General features: G+C 41.6%; 1 protein-coding gene across 1 annotated transcript; it reads right to left on the reverse strand.

Annotated features, from left to right (window-relative positions):
• Window positions 1–13,399: 13,399 nt before the first annotated feature.
• sucla2 (succinate-CoA ligase ADP-forming subunit beta) lies at window positions 13,400–24,275 on the reverse strand. Its single transcript, XM_077199502.1, has 11 exons — window positions 24,033–24,275; window positions 22,570–22,765; window positions 20,637–20,736; window positions 20,380–20,542; window positions 20,005–20,133; window positions 19,769–19,907; window positions 18,753–18,914; window positions 18,084–18,226; window positions 16,714–16,834; window positions 16,165–16,253; window positions 13,400–14,239 (listed from the first exon to the last, which is right to left on the reverse strand). Exons 1-11 carry the CDS (start codon window positions 24,114–24,116, stop codon window positions 14,165–14,167), a joined length of 1,401 nt encoding a protein of 466 aa, XP_077055617.1. The 5' UTR covers window positions 24,117–24,275; the 3' UTR covers window positions 13,400–14,164.

Raw genomic sequence — 24,275 nt, forward strand, 5'->3', positions numbered from 1 at the left:
TAACGTAACCTCGGCTCCCTGAGACGAGACAAGCCAGTTCATATGGACTGATGCTGCGCCCATTCTGATGGGCTGGAGCACTTGATTCGGCGGGCTACTCGCCGATTGGTCCGCGCAGATACGCTGCATCGCCAAATGGCTTGTGCAATTCCCCATCGCGTCTAGTGACGCAATACTCATTCCCGTTATCTCAGGGAACCAAGGTTACGTTAGTAACCGAGTACGTTATTAGGACTTTTTCAGCTGTGTTAGTTCCAGAAGTGTTTTTTTCCATTCAGTTCTACCATAGGGATTTTAATGAAGTCTTCATTAAAGGGTTATAAACCATGATCAAAACCAGTCAGCTGAGCCACGAGGTGAATCATAACATTACAAACTTTGATTAGAAACAAAAACGAATTAGAAAATCTGACAAAATTATAAAGGTACAAGACTGTGTAACGGCTTTATCCCAGCAAACATCCCAGCAACCAATTTTTAAAAGACATCTAATAGCTGTCCAAACACAGCCCAGACGTCTAAAACAAGGCAAAGTTTGGGCTGTCAGTGAAAATTTGATAGATGTCTAAACCATATCCCAAGAATAGACTAGTCGTTTCATTTCATTTCTTTGTTATCTAATTGATAACTAGTCTATTTTTGGTTAGAGTAGGTTTAGAAGTCTACTAAATTTTCACTGACAGTCCATGTCTGGGCTGTGTTTGGACGGCTATTAGACGTCTTTTTTAAATGCAAAATTGCTTGCTGGAGGGAAAGAAATGGAAGCTTTAGCATAAGTACTGCTGGGAAGACTCAATTGCTACGTCACTAATTACCTTCTAATCTATCCAATAGTGATTAATACTGGTGGTATAAAAGATCGGTACTTACACATGTCTGAGTTCGCAGATGTTGACACTTCCATTCACCTCCATCCTCCCCACCACCACCAGGATGGTCCCTTCCTATACCTCCCAGGGGGTCGGCTGCGCCCCTGCCTTCGTCTTCAGGCAGGAAATGCAGAGTCCGGACCCTCGGATTGCAAGCTATGAACGCCAAAGAACTTTATATCATAATATTGCTTGCTGGGCTGTCAATAAATGTATAATTGTTACAGTATTTACTCTCCCGAGTCTTTCTGGTAGAACTAGAATCCCATGAATCATTGTGAACACCATAATCAAAAAAAAAATTATGAAGAAATATACTCATTTAAAAAAGTATACTCATTTAAAAATGTTACATGTTATATACATAATCAATATATTTATATGCATATAGTGCAATAAATATATTGATTATGTACATAACCGACTTATGTCATTTACAGTTCATGGGAGTGAGCGGAGCTTAAGAGATCATTTTCTGTACAGGTAATGTATTTTTCACCACGAATTCCACTTTTAAACACTATTATTTAAAATGAAGTTAAATTAATAATGCGGGCCATCGATTAACAACCTTCTAGCTAACGGTAAGGCTGTCTTTAAATGTTTCTACTTTATCGTTAAAAATCAATTTCCCTATGGAGAAAATGGAATTTTTACTTCTGGAACTCGACTAAATTTGACACCCCTGGTAGAATAGTGTGTGAGAGAGTGCTGGGTTGGAAAGGGGGTTGAAATCTACGGTTTCCAAGGCAACAGAGTGTCAGTTCTGTTTCCACAAACTGATGAACGATTTTGTTGAAGACTTACATCATCCTGTCTGTTTCAGCAGCATCTCTTTATCTTAACAAATAAATGAGCTCCACCTTTAAGGCATAATCTACATCCAGCTGTTAACTGAGCGTTTATAACAAAAGCAGACACTTTCAAACAACAACATTCCCTTCAAACGGCTCCACCCCTTGTTTTATCAGAGACGAGACTTTCACGAGACGTGTTTTTTTAGCATGTATTCCCTCAGGCAACAGCGGCTCCATGCTAACAGTTACACATCGTATCTTTAATAGCATGACAGCAGCAGCTTGACTGATGCAGCACATCTCATTCAGCAACCCAGCACAGAGATAAAAACATGTGTGTCTCCTGAGTCCACCTGACACTTCGCTCCATAACAGCAGGTGGGGTGGGAGGGGTGCTGAGACATCCTCAGCTTCACCTCTCTCAGCAAAAGATTTATGAACCGCTGTCAGAGCTGCACAACTAATGAGAGAGAAGATGATCGGGAGAGGGAGGGAGAGAGGGATGAATGGACTTAGAAATGCTTTAGGGAATATGATGAGAATAGCTAATAAAGGGATACGGCTTTGGAGAGAGGTCGACTGAATCGCAAATGTCACTTCAGCTAAATTTGAGGCCTTTGGTCAGGGCAATTTTAAAGGATCGGGTCAAGTCATGTCGGAAATATCATATTTACGAGTTGAACGAACATTAAAGTCATAATTAAAAGTGGGCAACTCTGAACTATCTTTAAGCACTTAAGGCCCCTATATATACTTCAAGCGAAATCGAAGAACGAACTAATCATTCCGAACAAAATCAGGAGTTCGAAACAGCTTGCCAAAGCAAACTTTCCAGAAAAGTTTGAACCCCTTTGTTTACCCTTTAACTTTGCTGTGAGTATATCGGGGCCTTTCGTTTATGAGTTAGGGGCATGTCAGTGAATATAGTGTCAGTGATTTTTTTAAATAAATAAATCTAATTAAATTAAATAAAACTAGCTAAGTCGCATGTACAAAATACAACAGTAACAATTCAATTTACAGCACTTTTATGTGTTGATAAAAAGATAAAAAAATCTTTGATTTTTTGAAGTAAAACTTCATTCATCTTGCTCTGACCACAGTGATGAATGCACCCGACACTGAGATTACGACTTCACTGTCTCGTAAATACAAACTTCTCAGGAGGACTTGAACGCACCTTAGTCAGTGTAGCGCCACATTTATTTTTAGAAAGGAATGGAGGGATAGAAATATGTTCAGTGGATTGTACGTTTTTTAAGCAATGATTGTACAGCCAATTAAACTTTAGACAAGTTATGAAGTTATCCGAGTTATGAAAATTACATGTTCTAGGATCTTTACTTCAGAAATTCATTTGAGAAGTGCCAGTACACTAGAGATTAAAATATAGATGTGCTGTGTACCGGCCCACTTCGAGCATTGTGCTTTCGAATGGCTCTGGAAAGTCTGCTGCGGAGCTCGCTTCAGTGCAGGCTCACCACAAGTATGCATCGAGGGCACATAATCACCTGCCAAGGGGGCGCTCGTGAGCACGCTTCTGAAACCTAAAATTATAAATGCATGACACCCTACGGTCTCATGGACTTAACGGACACGTCTCTCACAACTCTGCAAGGGACAGGACCCAGATGCAAATGAGCAGACAAGGGGGTTTTATTAACAAGACTGAAGACTTGAGACAGCAGGGAGATTGAAGCGTGAACCACAGTTCTAACAGTAGGGCAGGGCAAATGACACAACGACAGGCAGGACGGATGACACTGAGACCGTCAGTAAGTTGGCGATGAGTAAAATAGAGGCAGCTCCAAAGGAAAGACCAGGTAGGAACACGTAGCTTGATGTAGATCTCAGATGTAGCACTAGTTTTGCCACCAGGTAGAGGCTCACAGAACCAGAGGCTTGAATTCACTAAGACAATTAGTGAAATGAGGACTAGACGAGGACTAAACAAGGGGGCGTGGTAACAGGAAACAAGGGGGCGGGACATGAGGAGCACATGGCAAACAAAAGACAAACTTAGAGACAAAGACAACATAGACAAGGCTTCCAGAGAAGAACCTTGATACGCGACAGCCATTTTATGTCCACAAGACCTAAAGTGCAGATAAAGTGTGCCATTTGGGACAAGGCCGGAGACTCATGGACTTCAGCTCAAGAGTCACTTCATGAGTGTTGATGCAGGGTATGTGTTCATGTCCTCATATAGCATACATTAAGATGGCAGATGCTAAAAAAACACGACAATCGCCACATCCTTGAACATACCTATAGTAGATGAAACTGTCGCTCATTCACACAGACGCGCAGAACAAGCAGACTTCATATTTAAATAAGAGTCTTTTTTGCGGTTTAATATTCACAGACTCTAGTCCATAATAATTAATTTTGATTAAGTTTATAGTCCTACTTTTATGTATCCAAATTTAGCAAAATTCTGTGGCATTCCGTGCTATAGCACAAATTAAATTTTAATGAATGGATTCCGTGATTCTGTCTGTTCCCTTTCGTTGTCACTCTGAGTTCCGTCGGATGACGACGAATGGGGTTTCGCTTAGAACACCTATCGACTTCGAGTATTACAAAACGAGCCAATGGCAAAGAAATGCCATGGGTCTGCGGAATTTGCATAGCGTATCCCCGCCTTACCTCGTGGGTATAAAAGGAGGACGCCGGCAATATGCAGATATGTTTTCGCTTCGGAGCCAAGAGTATTTCTTCACTCCACAGTCATCTCTGACTTCGCTCTACGAGACGAGCTTCTCTCTCCGGTGTTGGTGTGACGGCGATCTGCAGCGAGCTCACAGTGCCTGCTGATCTGTGCAGTAATCTGCCAGTGTGTTTGTGTCTCCCTGTGCGCTTCAACATCGCAGAGTTTTTTTTCTTTTTTTCTCCTCTCATAAAAGAGCTTGCACGCTTTTTAAAGACGGCTCGCCCGTGCATTTCTGGTTGCAGCGGACTGGTATCGGACTCTGATGGGCACGAGTGCTGTCTAGTGTGTTTGGGCATTGATCATGCTTGAACAGCGCTCGTGGATGACTCATGTTCTCTCAGGGAACGTGATCATCGCGTCATATATAGGTCGAGACTCGGTGGACTCGCAAGAGTGAGAGTCCCCTCATCCACCCCCCGATCTTCGGCTGGTGGCCAGGGTGACCTGAGGGTGTTGGTCTGGAACAAGGCGCCGACTCTGTGTCCACGACCCCAGCACCCCTCTTAAATGACGGTGCCCGCTAGCGAACTGATGATTCCATGAGTCTACCCTCGGGTTGCCCGTGTGTTTTCATTTGAAGCTACAGAGGATGATGCTGTGTCTGTAGCAGCATCACTAGGTGGGCTTGATTCTTCTGGAAATGACGACTCGTCACAGCTGCCACCCTCTGGTGTGCATACGGCTGTGCCTGAGTCTGATCCAGAGATGACGGCCATGCTTTCCCGGGACGATTGGTTTTTGGGTGAGGCCGCCGACCCGCGTCCACGGCAAACCCCAATATCTTTCCTCCCGGACGTGCATGATGAGATCCCATCTGCTCGACACCCCCATCTCCCAGGTCGGCCTCTTCGGCGGTGCGGTTGAGTGCTTCTGCCCAACAGTTCTCAACCGCTCGTGAGCAGATTGAGGTTATTCTGCCCGACGGCCCCGCCGTCCGCTCAGATCCCTCAGTCTGCCCACCGCCGAAGGCGCCCTCCCACGGTTCCAACCCCGCCCGTTCACCCGGGCCTGGCTCTGGAAGACCGTAGGGGGGATGCCACAGCCCTCTCCAGCCCCGCCCCCCGCTAAACGCCGGGTTAAGCGGCACTTTTGAGATGGGCTGCTCAGAGATGAGACTCAGTTCTTTCCAGGAGTTGGTAGCAGGGCCACTCCTTTCCCCGGTGGAGGACTGGGGAAGAATCCTTATTCAGAAAGAGCTGACTCTCTCGTCTCTGAGCATACAGAGTTTTCGGAAGACACAGAGCACCGGACAGAGTGTCCCAGAGGCGGTTGACACACCGTGCCGTCCACAGACCGCTTCGCCCCTGTCCCCCTCTGTCGCCAGACCCCTGACAGAGCAGGCCCCCGTGGAACGCTGGTCCTTGCCTGGCCTCCTCTGTCAGGGTGCGGTTATGACCTTGCCCCCACACCGGTCCGCTATGCCGTCCACGTCTGGGCGTCATTCCGCTTCGCTGCACCACCGGGGGGACGTCTGTGGTTCTTGACGCCGCTGGCACAGTTGGGAGCCTGCCAAGAGCTTCCCTATCTGTTCCACTGGGTCGCGCGAACCATCGGCTCGGCTATGCGATTCAGTTCGCACGGTCTCCTCCCTGCTTCAGGAGAGTCCGCTCCACTTTGGTCAATGGCTATGCCCCTATCATGAGAGCGGAGGTTGCTACCCTACTGGCGAAGGGTGCGATTGAGACTGTCGCTCCAGCCGAAATGAGGTCCGGGTTTTCAGCCCATACCTCATTGTCCCGGAGAAGTCTGGTCCAATCCTGGACCTACGCATCTGAACCGCTCCCTTCATAGGCTGCCGTTCAAGATGCTCCTGGCCAAACGCATTTCTGGATGTGTGCGGCCACAGGATTGGTTTGCAGCGATCGACCTCAAGGACGCCTACTTTTATGTCTCCGTTCTCCTTCAACTCACACCATACCTACGGTTTGCTGTCCGGGCACGCGTATATCAGTACGCTGTTCTCCCATTCGGGCAAGCCCTGTCTCCTCGCGCCTTCACAAGGTTGTTGAGGCAGCCCTTGTTCCTCCATGGGAACACGGGGTTCGCATCCTGAACTATCTCGGTGACTGGCTGTCTTAAGCTCACTCCTGAGACCAGGTTTGCGAATACAGGGACCCAGTGCTCCGGCACCTAGCTCGTCTGGGCTTTCGGGTCAACTGGGAAAGGAGTAAACTTTGCCCCGTGCAGAGGAGCTCTTTTCTCGGTATGGACTTGGTCGTCTTCTCCACTCAGCCATTGCTGACTTGCCTGAGACTATCAAGCGCCGGTTCCACTGAAGTTTTTTCAGAGGCTCCTGGGGCATATTGTATCTGCAGCCGCGGTACGCCACTTGCGTACTTTTTGCTTCATATGAGACCGCATCAGCTTTGGCTTCGCGACCGAGTCCCGAGGTTGGGCAGGGCAACACGGCACCCTCCGAGTACCAGTTACTCTGACCTGCCGTCAGTACTCACCCCGTGGTCGAACCTCAGTTTTCTACGGGTCCGAGTGCCCCTGGATCGAGCTTCCCGGCATGTTGTTGTCTGAACAGATGCCTCCACGGGCTAGGGCGCCATGCGCAATGGACATGCTGTCACACTCTCATGTTGAGCAGAAATGCTCCTGAAAAATTCATTGAGATTTATCACACCCAGGTGTTGAGCAGAAATGCTCCTGAAGTTCAGTGCCCGCCACCTCCTCTTATGGAGTCAGAAGCATCTGAGGTCGCTTCGAGCCATTTTCATTCCCGGAGTCCTGAACTGTGCAGCCAACGAGCTCTCACGGCTTCAGCCCCTCCCTGGAGAATGGCGACTCCATCCCCAGTCAGTTCAGCTGATTTGGGACCAGTTCGGGGACGCACAGATAGATCTGTTTGCCTCTCACTACTCGACCCATTGCGACCTCTATTATTCCCTGACCGAGGGCACGCTCGGCACGGATGGGCTGGTGCACAGCTGGCCGCGGGGCCGCAAATATGCGTTCCCCCAGTGAGCCTTCTTGCGCAGGTTTTGCGCAAAGTCAAGGAGGTCGAGGAGCAGGTCCTTCTGGTTGCGCCCTACTGGCCCACCCGGACCTGGTTCTCCGAACTCATACTCCTCGCGACAACACCTCCTTGGCCCATTCCTCTGAGGAAGGACCTTCTTTCTCGGGGACGGGGTACCCTGTGGCACCCTCGTCCCGTTCTTTGGAGCCTCCACGTGTGGCTCCTGGGCGGGACCAGGCAGGTTTGAGTACCCTACCACCTGCTGTGGTGGCTACCATCACTTCCGCTAGAGCGTCGTCCACGAGACACGTCTACGCGTTGAAGTGGAACCTCTTCGTCAACTGGTGCTCTTCTCGCCGAGAAGACCCCCGGAGATGCTCGGTCGGTGTCGTGCTTTCCTTCCTTCAAGAAGGGTTGGAGCGAAGGCTGTCTCCCTCCACCCTCAAAGTCTATGTTGCCGCTATTGCCGCACTCCATGACTTGGTAGAAGGTAAGTCCTTGGGGAAGCACGACCTGATCATCAGGTTCCTGAGAGGAGCGAGGAGACTGAATCCTCCTCGCCCTCCTCTCATTCCCTCTTGGGACCTCGCGGTGGTTCTAACTGCCCTGCAGAGTGCTCCCTTTGAGCCTTTGCAATCAGTGGAGCTTAAGCTCCTGTCGATGAAGACAGCGCTCCTGGTTGCACTGGCCTATATCAAGAGGGTAGGGGACCTGCACGCATTCTCCGTTGACTAAGCGTGCCTGGAGTTCAGGCCGGCTCTCACATGATCCTGAGACCCCGGCCTGGATATGTACCCAAGGTTCCTACCACTCCCTTCCGGGACCAGGTGGTGAACCTGCAAGTGCTGCCCTCGGAGGAGGCAGACCCAGCCTTGGCACTGCTCTGTCCAGTATGTGCTCTCCGCACCTATGTTGACAGAACGCAGTGTTTCAGGACCTCAGACCAGCTCTTTGTCTGTTATGGTGGGAAGCTGAAGGGAAAGGCTCTCTCCAAGCAGAAGTTGTCTCACTAGATAGTGGACACCATTGCTTTGGCATACCAGCAGCGAGGTCGACCGTGCCCCCTTGGTGTGACCGCCCACTCTACTCTGGCGCCTCGCTAACCGACATCTGCAGAGCTGCAGGCTGGGCGACACCTAACACATTCACCAGATTCTACAATCTCCGAGTGGAGCCAGTGTCCTCTCATGTACTCGCTTCAACCAGCTAGTACTGGACCCGCTCAGGTGTCTTCGCTTGCTCGCCATTCCACTCCACGGACTGGATACGTGCGATTTCTCCTCAGGTGAGCTTCTCCGAAAGCCCTGAGTTCCTCCAGCACTCCTGACGTCGGCGCCAGTGTCTATTGCCTGCACGGCGGCTAGGTGCCTCCCGTGTGCATGGTCCCTCCTCTGAGCGAACGACCCACATGTGTATTTCCACTGTAAGCCTCTCTGAGCATGTGTCTTTCCCTTGGCAAGCCACCTTGCCACCCCTGGGGTTGAAATATTACACCTGCGGCTCGACACCCCAGTGTTCTCCATATACATCCTTCGGGTCATATGTGTATTCTCTAAGTCCCCCCCGTTTGGGCTGGCAATATTTTGCATATTTCCTCTAAACTATGGGATATGCTCCCCAGTGTACCTTGGTATTCCTGTGTTAAATAGGAGTCCTTGTTAGTCTTACGACAGGGATCTCAGATTTACGCAGGGCACTGGAAGACAGCTGTGAAGGTGGCGTGATTAGACTGGTATCCCCATTCGTCGTCATCCGACGGAACTCGGAGTGACAACGAAAGAGTTCCGTCTACTTGCCACTTCCGCTGTACCACGGGGATCGCCTGAGTTCAGTCTCGGCTCCTCAGCGAAGAAACATATCTGCATATTGCTGGAGTCCTCCTTTTATACCCACGAGGTAAAGCGGAGATACGCTATGCAAATTCCGCAGACCCATGGCATTTCTTTGCCAATGGCTCGTTTTGTAATACTCGAAGTCGATAGGTGTTCTAAGCGAAACCCCATTTGTCGTCATCCGACGGAACGTCTCCGTTCCCTACTCAGGGAACGAGGGTTACATCCGTAACCGAGACGTTTTCCACATAGAGGGAATCGCAGCGCCCTACATTTGTCATTGAAATTCATAGGGCAATGGGGTGAATGATACATTCTGATGTTATAAGAATTGTTTAAATCCACAAATTGCCTTCTGAAAAGTTCCCACAGACAAATGCAAATCTCCCCCCCCAAAAAAATCCAGATTGTCATTTCAACTTATTTCCAGTGAGTTCACATGCAAAGCCATGAAGAGGTTCTCCTCCTAAAGCTGAGGATAATTTCAGCCTCAGGGGCGCTTCAGCCTCAGCACTGCAAGAAAACATTCAGAGGCCCCACTCCACCAAAAATAAACAGGTGAATGTGAACAAGCCTGCGGCATGGTGGGAAATTATGTAAATTTTATTTCCACTGAGAATTGTGAATCTTGACTTGAGCTATACCGATTGAGGAAGTAGGCTAAATATACCACAATATAGCGACTGGCTTCAACAGAGATATGTAGGCCTGCCTCTAAACAGCAGAGAACTGTATTACATTTCAACAGAAATGCATGTAATGACTAAACTATGGTGATGGAAATGGTTTGGTAAAGGGAGACCAGCAAAACAACCACAAGTCTTCTGCAAATCAAGGTTTTGCAATGATGCATGTATTTTGCTTTTCACTTGTTTTAATTAAATGAGTTTCTTAAGTATTTTCAAAAACAGCAGTTGTGTAATCTGAAACTCATTCTCTCTGCAACTGCTGAATGTGTGTGTTCACACGTATCATATGCATGTAAAAACTAATTTCCGCGTATAAATTGCTCGATAAATACAATGCGTTGGAAACACTATATTTTACAGTGTCCTTTTTACATGTACTTACCATAGTAATAACAGTAAATGATGCATAATTACATGCAACTAACACTCAACCAAATCCTAATCCTACCCTAACCTGATACTAAGTACATGGTTGCTTAATATTACTCAGTACTTAAATATATAATTACACTGTAACAATGACACCTTAAAATAAAGTGTAACCAAATAAAGACGCATTTCATGAGATGACCAGCCAGTTCTGTTTATTCTTGTTACATCACTCAGATATCCTTGAAACAACTCAAATCTAAATGGTGATTGTAAGATTATATATTTCTCTAGAAGAGGCCACTTCATAATTTTAGCCAGAGCCTGGGTAAAACATATCTTAAAAATAAAAAATCCTTAAAACAAGATCAGTGCAATGTCAAGATAATAAGAATAGTATTGAATAAAATTGTAAACATTAATAATAATAATACGTTTTATTTATATAGCCCCTTTCAAGAACCCAAGGACACTTTACATAATATTGACAGTTACAAACATACAATCAGGATAATAACATAACAGGTAGACATACAGTGATCATATTATGTACAAAAGAAAACAAAAGTAAGGCATGCATGTATCTGAAATTTAAAGTATACAATTAGTTAACATAGCGTAGTGTAAATAAATGAGTCTTAAGATCAGTTTTAAAGGTCTGGAATTTCAACATTGCAAAATGAATATGTTAAAAACATAATTCAAAATACATTTTAGATGTTTTTTGCTTGTTTCCTGCACAGATCTAACATAATTTAGTGAGGTTTATGCCTCAGGTTATGAGGTTATGTCTTTTAAAAAGATTTTCAGAATTATTTTAAAGATATTTTCTTATAACAAGCCTATTTTTAACTGCATTTCATAAATACAAAGTTCAGGCATGAAACTCTAACGAATGCTGATTGGGTCTTTTAAACGCCGCGCCGCGAGCCAATCAGAAGCACTTCCAAATCCATGAAATCCTTATATATTTCCGTATCGGTATATGAAAGCTTCCGTTATCCCTCCTCCTCCCCAGCACCACCTGTAGAGATCTGCAATACGGGGGTTCTACCATTCTTGCAGCAGCCTTTCCTTTGTTTGTTATTTTTGACTAAGCTGAACAAATTAGTGTATTTGCTCAGCAGCATTGCAGATCTCGTGCTCCAAAATCAAGCCTATGTATATTCCATGCTTTATGCCAGTAAATGCTGTTGAAATTTATCCACCCTGAGAATTGTATTGACTGAACTAGTAATAAAAATATGTAATAATATTCTTTTTGAAGAATCAAAAGGCTAATCCCAGGCATGCAGGAAGGAGAGAACCTGAAATGATACAGTATACAAGACCAATATTGTGTGACAGTTAAAAAATATGAAGATATATGAACTGCAGATTATTCACTGGAGGGGCCACATCAACATGAGTTTGCCTGATCCCATGTTTTACATATTCAAACACATCCAGGCCTATAGGGATTATGAAAACACATCTCTAAGACTCCATTAAAACGGGTTACTTTTTTTTATAGGTTGGTGTACATCAAATCACCCTTAGCAAAGAAATATATTGTTTTAATTTAATTAAAGCGTAATGCATTTGCAACAGGCAGCCTAAAGACAAATTCATCCCCACACAAGCACTTGTCCGAGCAGTGTGTATCAAAAACATTTCAACTCATTTCAAATCAACACTTAAACACCATCAGTGGATTCATCTATCAATATTTGTGTCATCTAAATGTACCTAGCACACCAGAGGTTTGGCTGGTTATATGCCAAAGTTATCCCCTGCATGCTAGATGTCATAACTATCAACTGGCTACAAAAAAACAAAAACAAAAAAACATCTTTCTCCATTGACGGCCTTTCAAAAGTAACTGTGTATTGCTGAAATAAATTGTTTTGCAAGCAACATATAATTCGCAACATATTTTTTTACATTTTAAATTTAAAAATAATTTTTGGGCCTAAATGTAAGATTTATTTATTTAAAATGCATATAAAATGTCCACCCATTCGGATTACAGTTAACAAACTATAAACTTAATGTTATGATTATTTGTCAGTCATACATAAATTAAATGGGTAAGATTTCTTTTAAAGCTGAACTATTTGATTTTATTTCAAATATTTTTCATATTTATTGCATGCATGCAAATTTCAAATCACTTAGAATCAGCATAAATCTGTTCATTGTGAAAATTAAATTTAGTCAAAAAGTATGAACAGTGTTAGAATATGGCTGGCTGTGGAACAAGCGATATTGAATTAGCTAAAATGTATGAGATTAAAACAAACTGGATTTATTGATAAATATATAAACCTGGTTATTGTCGTTTTAAAACCCAGTCAGTTTAATAATACTAATACAGAAATATTACCTGTTTCTTAAGTTTAATTTATTTATGACTGAAAAAAACGGACAAACACTTAATATTCAACAATATGATTGATCTGACTGTACTGACGCTGCATGAGAACTGAACTGAGCTGAACAATGACAATTTTTTGCAGAACTGGTTTATAGATTAAATTAACTGATTTAATGATTGATGATCTCTACAATGGAACAACACTGAACCGACTTCAGCTGAAAAACAGCCGAAATGCATTATTTTCCTGTTATCACTGTAAAGGTGCTTTGAAACAATCTGTATTGTATAAAGCGCTATTAAAATAAAGGTGACTTGACAAATATGCATTTATTGGTTTGTTAAAAACATGTACTCCAAATGGCTGGAAATGTAATATGCAATTCAAATACATAACTTATGCCTTATTATTTATTTATTTGAGTGTATAGTAAATGTTTTGCAAGTGACGATTCCTTTTAGGACTCTTAAAGGAATAGTTCAAGCTAAAGGTGACTGACTAAAAACAATCAAATATGCCATGTATACTATTTTGCCCATAAGCAAAGATTTTTCATATTCAATATTTACAAATGGGTCCTGCTGTGCACCAGCGTAGCAACTGCCAATGGATAGATGAGGTATTTCAGACCTCAAACTGTGAGCTGCCACATCCAGACATTTCCTTCTTAGAGAGTTGAATTCTCACTACAGGACCCACTCTAGCATGAAAGATGATACAAGGGACATACTTTGCCAAAGAAGTACATGTTCTACATTTCAAATTTAGACAGTGACAGAGCCTTTGAGTAGAAGTAAACATAATCCTCTGAGACGTTTGAGTATTTTTATTGTTTTCTGCTTCCGCTGCACCGGTGACTCCATGTCAGACTGACAGAACACCAATAACACATATTCCCTGTGAGTGCTTGTGCGTTTGCTTAAAAAGGGAAATGGTGCATTTCTCTTCAGGAGAACAGAGATGACATACTACATCGACACACACACACACACTCCCGCCGGAAAACACAAGGCGAGGGAGAGAGGAAAGAAAAACAGGGGGTGGGATTTTCTTTTAATCATACTTTGTGTGTCTGTATATAAGTGGCAATAGTACCAGGGTGTCAGAGACATTCTATATTAAAAGGATCATCTCTCCATGTACATTTCAACAGTATAAATACAGTCCCACATAAATACATCCTCCACTTATGAAATCAAGCAAACAATAACATTGACAAAACAAAAGGCAGTGGGCAGTAACAATGAGCCGATCTAAACCAATGGAACCAAAAAAATGAACAGTATGCTAGTGGACTGATCTGATGGGCTCTGCACTGGATGAGGTTGATCGGATGAAACGTAAGTGGCGCCATGCTGAAACACGTGTGCTTTTACAATCTGAAAGCACTGATAAAACAGAATGCACAGAGAACCACCAAGAGACAGAAACGAGAGCTGACAGAAGCTTGAGCAGGATACTGGATTGTGGAGAACTCTATTGGAGGTCTGAGACGAGACAAGCTCAGGTGGTGGGCTTTTAGATTCAGTTCATATGAGATGGTTTGAATAGTGAGGTGGCTTGTGGGTCTGTTCTGTTAGATGGGCAGCTGGAACTTGACATCAACCTGGGCCTCTTTGGCCAATGATACAATTTCAGAAAGCTTCACAACCTAGAGAAAAAGAGAAAGATATGGTAATTATGATCAGCTAAAATATAACACGGTGTCCTACCATAGAGCAAAACACAATTCATGCTTTTTCTCATTTTGATGATTCTGCTGTGGCATAAAAAAAGCTCTATGTTAAAAATATTAAATTTGAAAAACGGCTGCGGTTCTGCATTCATGGTGGAATGGCAAATTGCTTGAAGCTGGAAACCTGGTTTGTATAGTCATTATTTGTAATGACGTGTGTTAGTTCTATGTACTTGATGCAAAGTTGTGTGGACTGCAACATTTGCTTTCATTTTGCTTTTTGTACACTTTCACCTTTTTTTGATAGCACAATAAGGTGCAATTTGTTAAAATTAGTAAATGCATTAGGTAGCGTGAATTAAAAAATAGCTAATTTTTACAGCATTTATTCATCTAGATTGATTAATTATCTAATTATTTTTAAATCCATAATATAATAATTTATAGACTTATTATCAGACTTGAAATGTTGAAATGTATTTGTAGAAATTAATATTACTCAAGATTTAAAAAAGCTGTCAAGTATTTTTCATTAACTACATTTACATGCACCCACATAATGTGATTATGAGATTTGGGCAATATTGCAATTTCAATCTACCTTTTATTGGCGATTAAGCCAATAATCTCAGCAACCGTAATTGTAGTAAAACGTGGCATATGCTGATTTTAATTGCAATAAACCGCCGTATAAACACTTTAATCGTATCTATTCCACTCTGGCCAAAGTGCGCTTGTGTATTTTTGGGGTGCTGAAGAAACCGAGATCATGTTGACAATGTTGCGCGACATGAATATAATGCGGTATTTTGATGGTCCAAAACATTGAAATGGAGACATTTTTAGACGTCATGAGGCTGAGTCCAGATACCAAAGAACCATGGGACAAATCCGTGTGCGCTGGAAGAGCGTGGCTGGTGACGCATCTACTGTATGTGTGTTTTTCACTTGGGCTGTGCATTGGGGTATGTGAATAATGGCAGTAGAACTAACCACAATTGAAATGATAAAATAATGAAGTTGTGAAAAGGTTGTGCTTGTGCCACCTAAACATCTTACTGCGATTAAGACCTTATTGGTATACATGTAAACGTAGTCAATGTTAGTTCATGAAACCTAATGCATTAACTACAATCAACAAATTGAACCTTAATGTAAAGTGTTATTATTATTTTTTTGCACGTGTTGCCATTTTTACATTAATGGCATGTAAAATAATGGGAAGTTTGTCACATCAATCACTTACAAGTGACTTTGCAATGCGACCTCAGTCTGAAAAGTCAAAACAGAATTAATGCGACTTTTACGTCCCTCTAGATTCATTACAATTCTGCACTAATGGGAGTCAGATTTTACACACTTGAAGTTATCAAGACAGTTGTGAAAGGTAGTCAGTGAAGGACAGTGATGTGTCAGAACTCATAAGTATCAGTTACAGCTCTACAAGCAAAACATGAGGGCTCGTATCATAAATGTTTAAAAACTCTGCTCTCTTTTTTAGCATCCTCGTCTTTGTTTTTTATATTGCCTGTGCATAAATTCTTTGGCTTTCGCAGCAGATAAGAGTCGACAATAAATAAATGTGTACTTTAATGTTCTCCGTGTTTACTTCCGTATGACAGTATGCTGCGTGACGTCTTTTTATCGTTCTTTCGCGCATGCGGGTCAGTCCAGGACCATGATCGGTTGAACAATGTGAACAGATCTGCGCAGTAAATCGGAATTGAGCACTAAAGCTTGCAGTGTGAACGTAGCCTAAATGATGACAGATTTTTAATTTTTAGGTGAACGACTTGGACTATCAATTTGATTTCTGAACTATGATATGCAGATTCTTCTTAATTTCCATTCCTTGTCATTTTCGATTTGCCCATATACATGCACAATTAAGAGTAACGAACCATTTTGGCCGCCTCGTCCAGATCATCACAGGCCAGGATCTTCAGAGGACTGGCAGCGATCAGAGCCTTGGCATCGTCTACTCTTGTTCCTGGAGATCAGACAAGCGTGATGAGAGTGAGATGAAGGCAAGAAAGGCATGAAAACATGAGCCACCTGCACAAATATCCCTTTCCAGACACCTTGTTTCTTTCTGTCACCCTTCTATCAATGTTTCCTCTCTCAGACGTCCCGGGTTTTTTTTGCAGCTTTTTATTGATATAGATCAGGGGTGTCCAATCCTGCTCTTGGAGAGTATGTGCGCAAACTTCTTGGCCACAGCTCTGATAAGCCTTTGTTTCATGTTCATGTGAATCAAACCTACTTGAAGTGCTTGTTCTTATGAGTTAAATTGAGAACATGATTACATTTTTAAGATCAGCAGCCTTTTAAATAAATTATGGGCGCTGAAAAATATTTTTAATGGGTTTCAAACCTTCCCTCCACCACTCCATTGATCAAAGTCATCCACACCATCAATAATAATCATAGTGTGAAATTCAGTCTCTCACCTTGTAACCGCACTACGATGGGGATTCTCAGGTCTAAGTCAGTGACGGCCATGATAATGCCCTGTGCGATGACATCACATCGCATGATGCCACCAAAGATGTTCACCAAAATAGCTTGGACCTGTTAGAAAGAAAACAACAAAGGCAAACTAGATTTAGATTTTTTCTTGAAGAAAACATGAGAGGTGCTGATGATGTGTGGTTTCTAAGGTGTGGTTGCAAGTAGTTTTTAGGGCGTTCCTATGTGGTTGATAGACTGTTGCAAGGTGGTTACCCCCCAAATATCTATGATAATATGGATCCTAAATATACAGTTGTGGTCAGAATTAATGGCACCCCTGGTAAATATGATCAAAAATGTCTGCAAAAAAAAAAATCTGCATTGTTTATCCTTTTGATCTTTCATTCAAAAAATTTGCAAAAATCTAACCTCTCATTGAAGTAAAAGAATTGAAACTGTGTGTGGGGGAGGGGGGGAATCATATTATGAAATAAATGTTTTTCTCCAAAACACGTTGGCCACAATTATTGGCACCCCTAGAATTTTTTACGAGTAAAATATCTCTGAAGTATATTCCCATTTACATTTACCTTTTTTTAGCACAACAGGGTGACTAGGAACATGAAATTGTCCAGCCATGACTTCTTGTTTCACAGGAGTTTAAATAAGGAAACACAAAGGCCTTAATCATCCATCACAATGAGTAAAACCAAAGAATATAGTTCTGATGTGCATCAAAAGATCGTTGAGCATCACAAAATGGAAAGTGGCTGTAAGAAAATAGCTTAAGAATTGAAAATCCCCATTTTGACCATCAGGGCAATAATTAAGAAGTTCCAATCAACTAAAGATGTTACGAATCTGCCAGGAAGAGGACGTGTGTCTATATTGTCTAAATGCACGGTGAGGAGGAACGTTTGAGTGGCCAAAGACTCTTCAAGGATCACAGATGGAGAATTGCAGAGATTACTTGAGTCTTGGTGTCAGAAGCCTACCAAAAAAAAAAAAATCCTACACATGTTGTTTGGGAGGGTTTCAGGAAAAATCCTCCTTCCTCATCCAAAAACAAACTGTTGTCAGACACGACTGGAATTTCAAACGGCACAGGGTTCTGTGGTATAAACAATGCAGATTTATTTTTAGCAGCCATTTTTGATCATATTTACCAGGGTGCCATTAATTCTGACCTTGTGTCCCTAATAAGTATATGCATTTTTTTTCTCTGTTTTATAGCACGAGTGTCATGTTCCACAAAATATATATACATCATTCAGTGACAATAACAGTGAGACTTGCACCACCAATATGAGAGTGGGCAAAAAAAGAAGCTAATGCAACACAGCACTGCCTCCCTTGACCATGACATTACCTTTTTATCAGAAGTGATGAGCTTGAAGGCCTCCGTCACCTGCTGTGCAGTGGCTCCGCCTCCAACATCCAGGAAGTTAGCGGGTGTTCCACCATGCAGTTTAATAATGTCCATGGTTGCCATGGCGAGTCCAGCCCCATTGACTAAACACAGGTGACATCACATGTATATATTTATACACACACATATTCAATCTAATAAACTAGTAAAATTGGTTCAAATCACATCTAAACAGAATAATTTACTAAAAGTGCAGAATTTAATATAAACCTATGGGTGGGCGATGTAATGATATATATTTCTATATAGTTATTGTTATCAAATTGAATCATTCTTATCATCATTTTCAATATAATTTAAAAAACGAATACTCGGAGAGCATGCACATATATTGAAATGAGTTGTCTTTCGCTGCTTATTGCGCTTCAATGGTTTAAAAATAAAATAACCAGTTTTTAAACCGCAATGCTTATGATGATAGTCCAAAATATCGGTATATCACCCATCCCTATATAAACCTATTATAAAACTATTGCTTGTTCACTGTTAAGCGTCCTTTAGCCCTGGAAAGGCGCTATATAAATAAACATTATTATTATTATTAATTACACACAAACATATAATAGAATGTTGTTCCTATAATGGAGGGTCGAGGGTTTTTGCACTGACCCAGGCAGCCAATAGTGCCATCTAGGCCGATGTAGTTGAGGTCTGCTTTGGCTGCCTCTCTGTCTCTGACGTCCTCCTGGCTCCAGTCTCGCATCTCAAACACTTTCTTCTGTCTATAGGCAGCATTTGTGTCAAAGTTGATCTTGGCATCCATACACATCACTGCAAAGCATAGATGAAGATTTCCATGAATGCATAACTCTGTGGGCCTGGTTATGGAGCATTACATTGATTTGTTTTTCTGTGATTACAATATATATAGAAACCATAAAGTGAGGTTTTCTTTTATTTAAATCTCCTTCCACTTCAGTTTTCATCGGCCACATTTCACTGTTTTTGACCCATTCCATGCCTATAAAATATAATTTTAATTGTGATTGTAAAATAAAATTATGAAACAGAAAGAAATATATTGTAATACTACTGTACTGTAAAATTAAATAAAAAAACAAGAATTTAATAAAAAATTATTTGGTAACACTTTATTTAAAGGTGACGTAGTTACACGTTACTACATGTAATTACTATAGTGACAGTAAATTATGCATAATTATACAAGTAACTAACCCTAAACCAAACCCTACCTCTATAAGTACATGTAGTTAATTAATATTACTTGAAAAACGGTATGTATTTGAGTAATTACAATGTAACTGTCACCTTAGAATAAAGTGTAACCAAAAATGTTAGGATACACTTTATTTTAAGGTGTCCTTGTTTCAGTGTTTTATACATTTTAAGGTCTGTGTAATATTAATTAACTAGATGTACTTACTATAGGGTTATGGTTAGGATTAGGGTGTGGTTTAGGGTTAGTTGCATGTAATTATGCATAATTTATTGTTATGCTACATGTAATGTGTAACAAGGACACTGTAAAATAAAGTGTTACCTCATTTTAAGTTATTACGAGATATCGTTTTTTTCCCTCCCCCTGATATATTGTGCAACCCTAGGATGGGGTTGTTTAATGTATGCATAATGGTCTAAAGTGCAGGTTGTCTACTTTAAGGTACCAATGCCAGACGCATCCTCCACCATTGGGTTGATCTCCAACATAGATGCATCATACTTGATGAACACATCATAGAGTTTCAACATGTTTTCTGCAGCTTCATTGATCAATGCAGTGGGAAAACCCATCTTCTCTGCCACCTGTGAGAGAGAAAAAGAGAAAAAATACATTTTTCATGCAGAAATCACTGTGCGCGCTGTCTTTCAGTGCAGAGCTGTATCATACTCTGCATCTCACCTTAATAGCCTGATCCATCTTTATTCCCTGTACAATATCAATAGGCTCTTTCACAATGGCATCGGGATTCTCTGCAGCCACATCCTCAATGTTCACGCCCCCCTGAGAACTGCCAATCAGCACGGGACCCTGTAGGAGGTTGAGTAGAACCCATGTGATCATTTTAAGAGCAGGTGAAGTAAAGTGCTGCCATTTCAGGTCAGACAAGAGTAAAATTTGACCTCTACTGGCCACTCTGCTTACTGCAGCCTGTGAAGTGGTGATGTCATTTTTTTAATGCTTGTTATTAAAAGACTTTGTACTTGAATGTAATCATATGCAAAGCAATTTTACATATAAACCATACAGTATTATTGATAAAGTGTGACCTCTCACCTGGAAAGACCTCTCCATGGTGATGGCAAAATAATACTCTCTGCGTGGGTACCTGCGCTCGCAGATAAACACTTGGTTGCAGATGCGCCCTGCCTCTCCTGTCTGCTTAGTGAACAGCTTCTTGCCAATCATCTTAGAGGAGATATCCCTCGCTTCCTCGGGCCTGCAGACACATAGAGGGTGAGAAGACAAAGAGATGAAATCGGAAATGTAATAAAGGAAATGCATTGAACAATTGTGTCGGCACCAACACTCACGAGTAAACTATTCTGACTCCGCCCTTAAATCCTCCCTCAAAAGTGCCTTTGCCTCGACCACCCGCCAACACTTGGGCTTTTACCACCAGGTCTTTAGAGCCTGAGAAAAGAGAAAGAGTAAACAATAATGAGGGGGAAAAAAACTTGACAAAAACATATGGCCATGCTCAAAGGAAATTAGCAAACAAACAAAGATAAATTAAATTGTCAGATGAAAGATCCAGTACACAACTGCTGCATCCCCAAACAATGAGTCACTCTGTAATTACCTACAGTCTCTAAACCTGACCTGCTGTACACACACAGAACAAGGCTTGTGCAAGGCTGCTGGACCTGATTGTTTGATCAATGTAACACCACAAAACAACATGACGCAAGTCATAGTTTTGATTTACAAGGATTAACACTGCATAAACAGGGTGAAAACAACAGACTTACGACGCCAATGAGAATGATTAACCTGCTTGGAACAATAAGGTGGAGTTTTATACAATATCTACTGGGATTTGTAACTTTACAAGCTCTCTTTTCAATAAACAGACAGAATTATACATTTTATTAACACAAAGATATCAATAAAAATATCTCTTTTCCTGCACAATGGAATTTCAGGACCGTTTTTTTTTTTTACATGCTATCATATACTAACCACCATTCAAACGTTTGGTTTCAGTAAGATTTCTATTAAATTGATAAAAGTGAAAGCAAGGACACCTATAATGTTACAAAAGATTTAGATTTCAAAGAAATGCTCTAATTTTGAACTTTCGAAGCAAAGAATTCTGACTAAAAAAAGTCCACAATTTTTTAGAAACAATAATAAGAAATGTTTCTTGAGCAGCAAATCATCATATTAGAAAGATTTCTGAAGGATCATGTGACACTGACTGAAGACTGGAGTAATGATGCTGAAAATGCAGCTTAGTCATCACAGGAATAAACTAAATTTTTTTTAAAAACATTTGAATAGAAAACAGTTATTTTAAATAGTAATAGTTTTTCACAATATTACTGTTTTTATTATATTTTTATCACTTTTTTTTTTTCTTGAGCAGTTTAGTCCTTTTTGGCGCTTGCTTTCAATGTATGGAAAAGAGTGCATGAAGATTCTGTTGAATCTGTTATAGGGGTTTCAGAAAACATCAGGGAGAGTAAATAATGACAGAAAAAATATCAGCTCTGGGTGAACTAACTCTAAAAGTTGTACCACGTTGGAGCTCTGAAAAAAGGAAGTGCCATTTTACCACTGATCGGACATTGTGAAATTTTGGATATTTCCAACTTTGTCCATGCTGCAATTTTGCAAATAAAAAGCTCCCACTTTCTGTAACACTGAATGCTCAGTTTGTTGCGTTTACCAGAAATATATGTATTTGGTACCAGAAAATCCAGGCTTTACACCAAGATCTGGACCGTTAGGTCATATAAACCTGCTCTCTATTGTGCACGTCTCGCAGTGCAAAAGTTAGTTCATCCATGCTTGTGACACACTTATTCAAGTGAACAGCACTGCTTGTCCATCACAGGTCTGTGCCGGCGCTGCCTATATGCTGACAGTCAGATTAAAGGTTAGGGCAGCCATACTCCATGGCACAAATCTATGTTTAGACTGCAGAATGATTGAGAACAGCACAACAGCTGAAACACAAACACACAGCACATTCAAGACCTCAAAATAGGGTAATCTGGCTGTCCTGTTCAAAACACCATAATCTGGCCTGCGCAAAAGCACAGTGGATCGGAGAGTAAGCTGTGCACGTCATCGGCATTTAAGTATGCTGTGCTAAAATAGTCCTTTCCAATGTGTAAAATACATTAAATAAATCTGCATTTTCCATAACTACAGTTATGCAGTCCTTTTAAAAAGATATATATAGATAGATAGATATTTTCCTCAATTAGTGCCCAGCAGCATATGTTCATATGTTCTTACCGATCTGCTTGGCAGCAGTGTAAGCCTCGTCAGGTGTGTTGGCAACCATACCCGCGGGCACAGAGATGCCCGCCTCCTTCAGCAGCCCGATGCTCATGTACTCATGCAGGGAGAGGTTTCTCTGCTGCTGCAATGGCAGCATTGGGGACGGCTGGTTCCCATGGTTACCAAACAGACCTGATGTCCCACCAAGCACCTGGTAATTGGATGTAATGATACAAATTAATTCCAAATCCACAAAGAAATTCTGGTGCAACACAAGGGATATTATTGCTACAAAGCCATGGTCATATTTAGACTGCAAACACTTACTTTTGTGTATTACTGAAACAATATTTCACACAGAAGCAAGGCCAGGGAAAATCACAGATTTAAAATACAAAAGGTTTTTACAGCGATTCGTTAAAATGTACATCCATACGGCAGTAGACGGCAGCAAGTAAGTGGCTTTTGTTCAATTGAATCATTTACCTTACTGATTTATTTTTGGAAAGGGTTTTTGAAAAATAAAAATGATTATTACTTACAACTAAGTAGATCTATTAATTTTCCTCAATTCTGTCAATTTCTAGGTACAAAATTTAACAATATCCATAATTTTATTTGTGCATGGACATGAGTCATTTTCACACATTAAGGATTCTCGCAACTTCTTCCTAATATTTCTTGATGCCTAAATTTAAAACAATAAAAAACATACAATTTTAATCTGTAAAATGCAAAAATGTGTGATTATCTTTATTATCCATGTTTTTATGTAAAGGGTTTTAAAAGGAACAGAGTAAAGTCAAGAGCCTCTCAAAAAGAGGTATGTGGGATCAAGACTGTCTGCACCAGCAATATAGAGATCATTAATGGGCTAATTAATTACTAATTCATCATTTTCTGTACTTCACAGCACAATAAAAATAGGCAATTACCAAGGTGTCTTACTCAAGGGTACAACCTTCCAATGACCAAACAGAAGACATATGATTTTTAATCTCAACTAATGTATGATTCAACGAGGTTTACATTTAGAATTTTGTTCAATATAACAGGCACAATTGCAGTTCTCAGTTGTTCAGGAGTTAAATTCATTAACCAGATGGCACTACAGTTGAACAGATACACAGAAGTGAAACAAAACAGACTGTCTCTCTGTCCATGTAGGTCAAAGTTAACTAGTAAACCCAGATGCCATGTAACGTTACAGTGTGTATAATAGCCATTTAAACAAGCAGACACACTAAAATCCCAGATATTTTAACGTGAATCTGGTCAGACTACAAAAGAACATCCACTCAAAGGAGAATGAATAGATTTGCTAACCTAAGCATTCCTAATAATGACAGGCAGCTAGCCTGAAGGCTAATGTCAAAGGAGAATCGCCCATTTGGTGTCATTGAAAGTGACCAAAACATCAAGCCACTTCACAGATGACACTCGGATGTAGTTATCTAATGTGTGTACGTAAAACTGACCTTAGCTGCCGAGCTTAAAGTCGTCCTGGAGCCGGAATTCCTCAGTCCAGCGGACAACCGGCCACAGATCAGGGACGTCGCCATGTTGCTCTGTGTACAAGCAGCGCAGCAGAAAACACTTGACTGGACGCGCCTGCGTTAGAACGTACGTCAACTGCGCAACTGCGCTTCGAGAATCGCGCCTGTTTATTTCCTTCCTCATGACATGAGCCAAAGCTTTTCAAATCAATTCATGATGTGTGT

The sequence above is a fragment of the Siphateles boraxobius genome, unplaced genomic scaffold, assembly GCF_051911475.1.
Source record: "Siphateles boraxobius isolate OS27281-9 unplaced genomic scaffold, OSU_SipBor_1 41, whole genome shotgun sequence".
Lineage (NCBI taxonomy): Eukaryota > Metazoa > Chordata > Actinopteri > Cypriniformes > Leuciscidae > Siphateles > Siphateles boraxobius.

Excerpts from the sequence above, each read along its gene's own strand:
- sucla2 (XM_077199502.1), bottom strand. The coding sequence starts at position 24,116 with ATGGCGACGTCCCTGATCTGTGGCCGGTTGTCCGCTGGACTGAGGAAT. Across the intron at positions 18,227-18,752 it reads TGGCACTATTGGCTGCCTGG|TCAATGGGGCTGGACTCGCC; the intron begins GTCAGTGCAAAA and ends ACCTGTGTTTAG. Across the intron at positions 16,835-18,083 it reads TCATCACTTCTGATAAAAAG|GTCCAAGCTATTTTGGTGAA; the intron begins GTAATGTCATGG and ends TCTTTCTAACAG.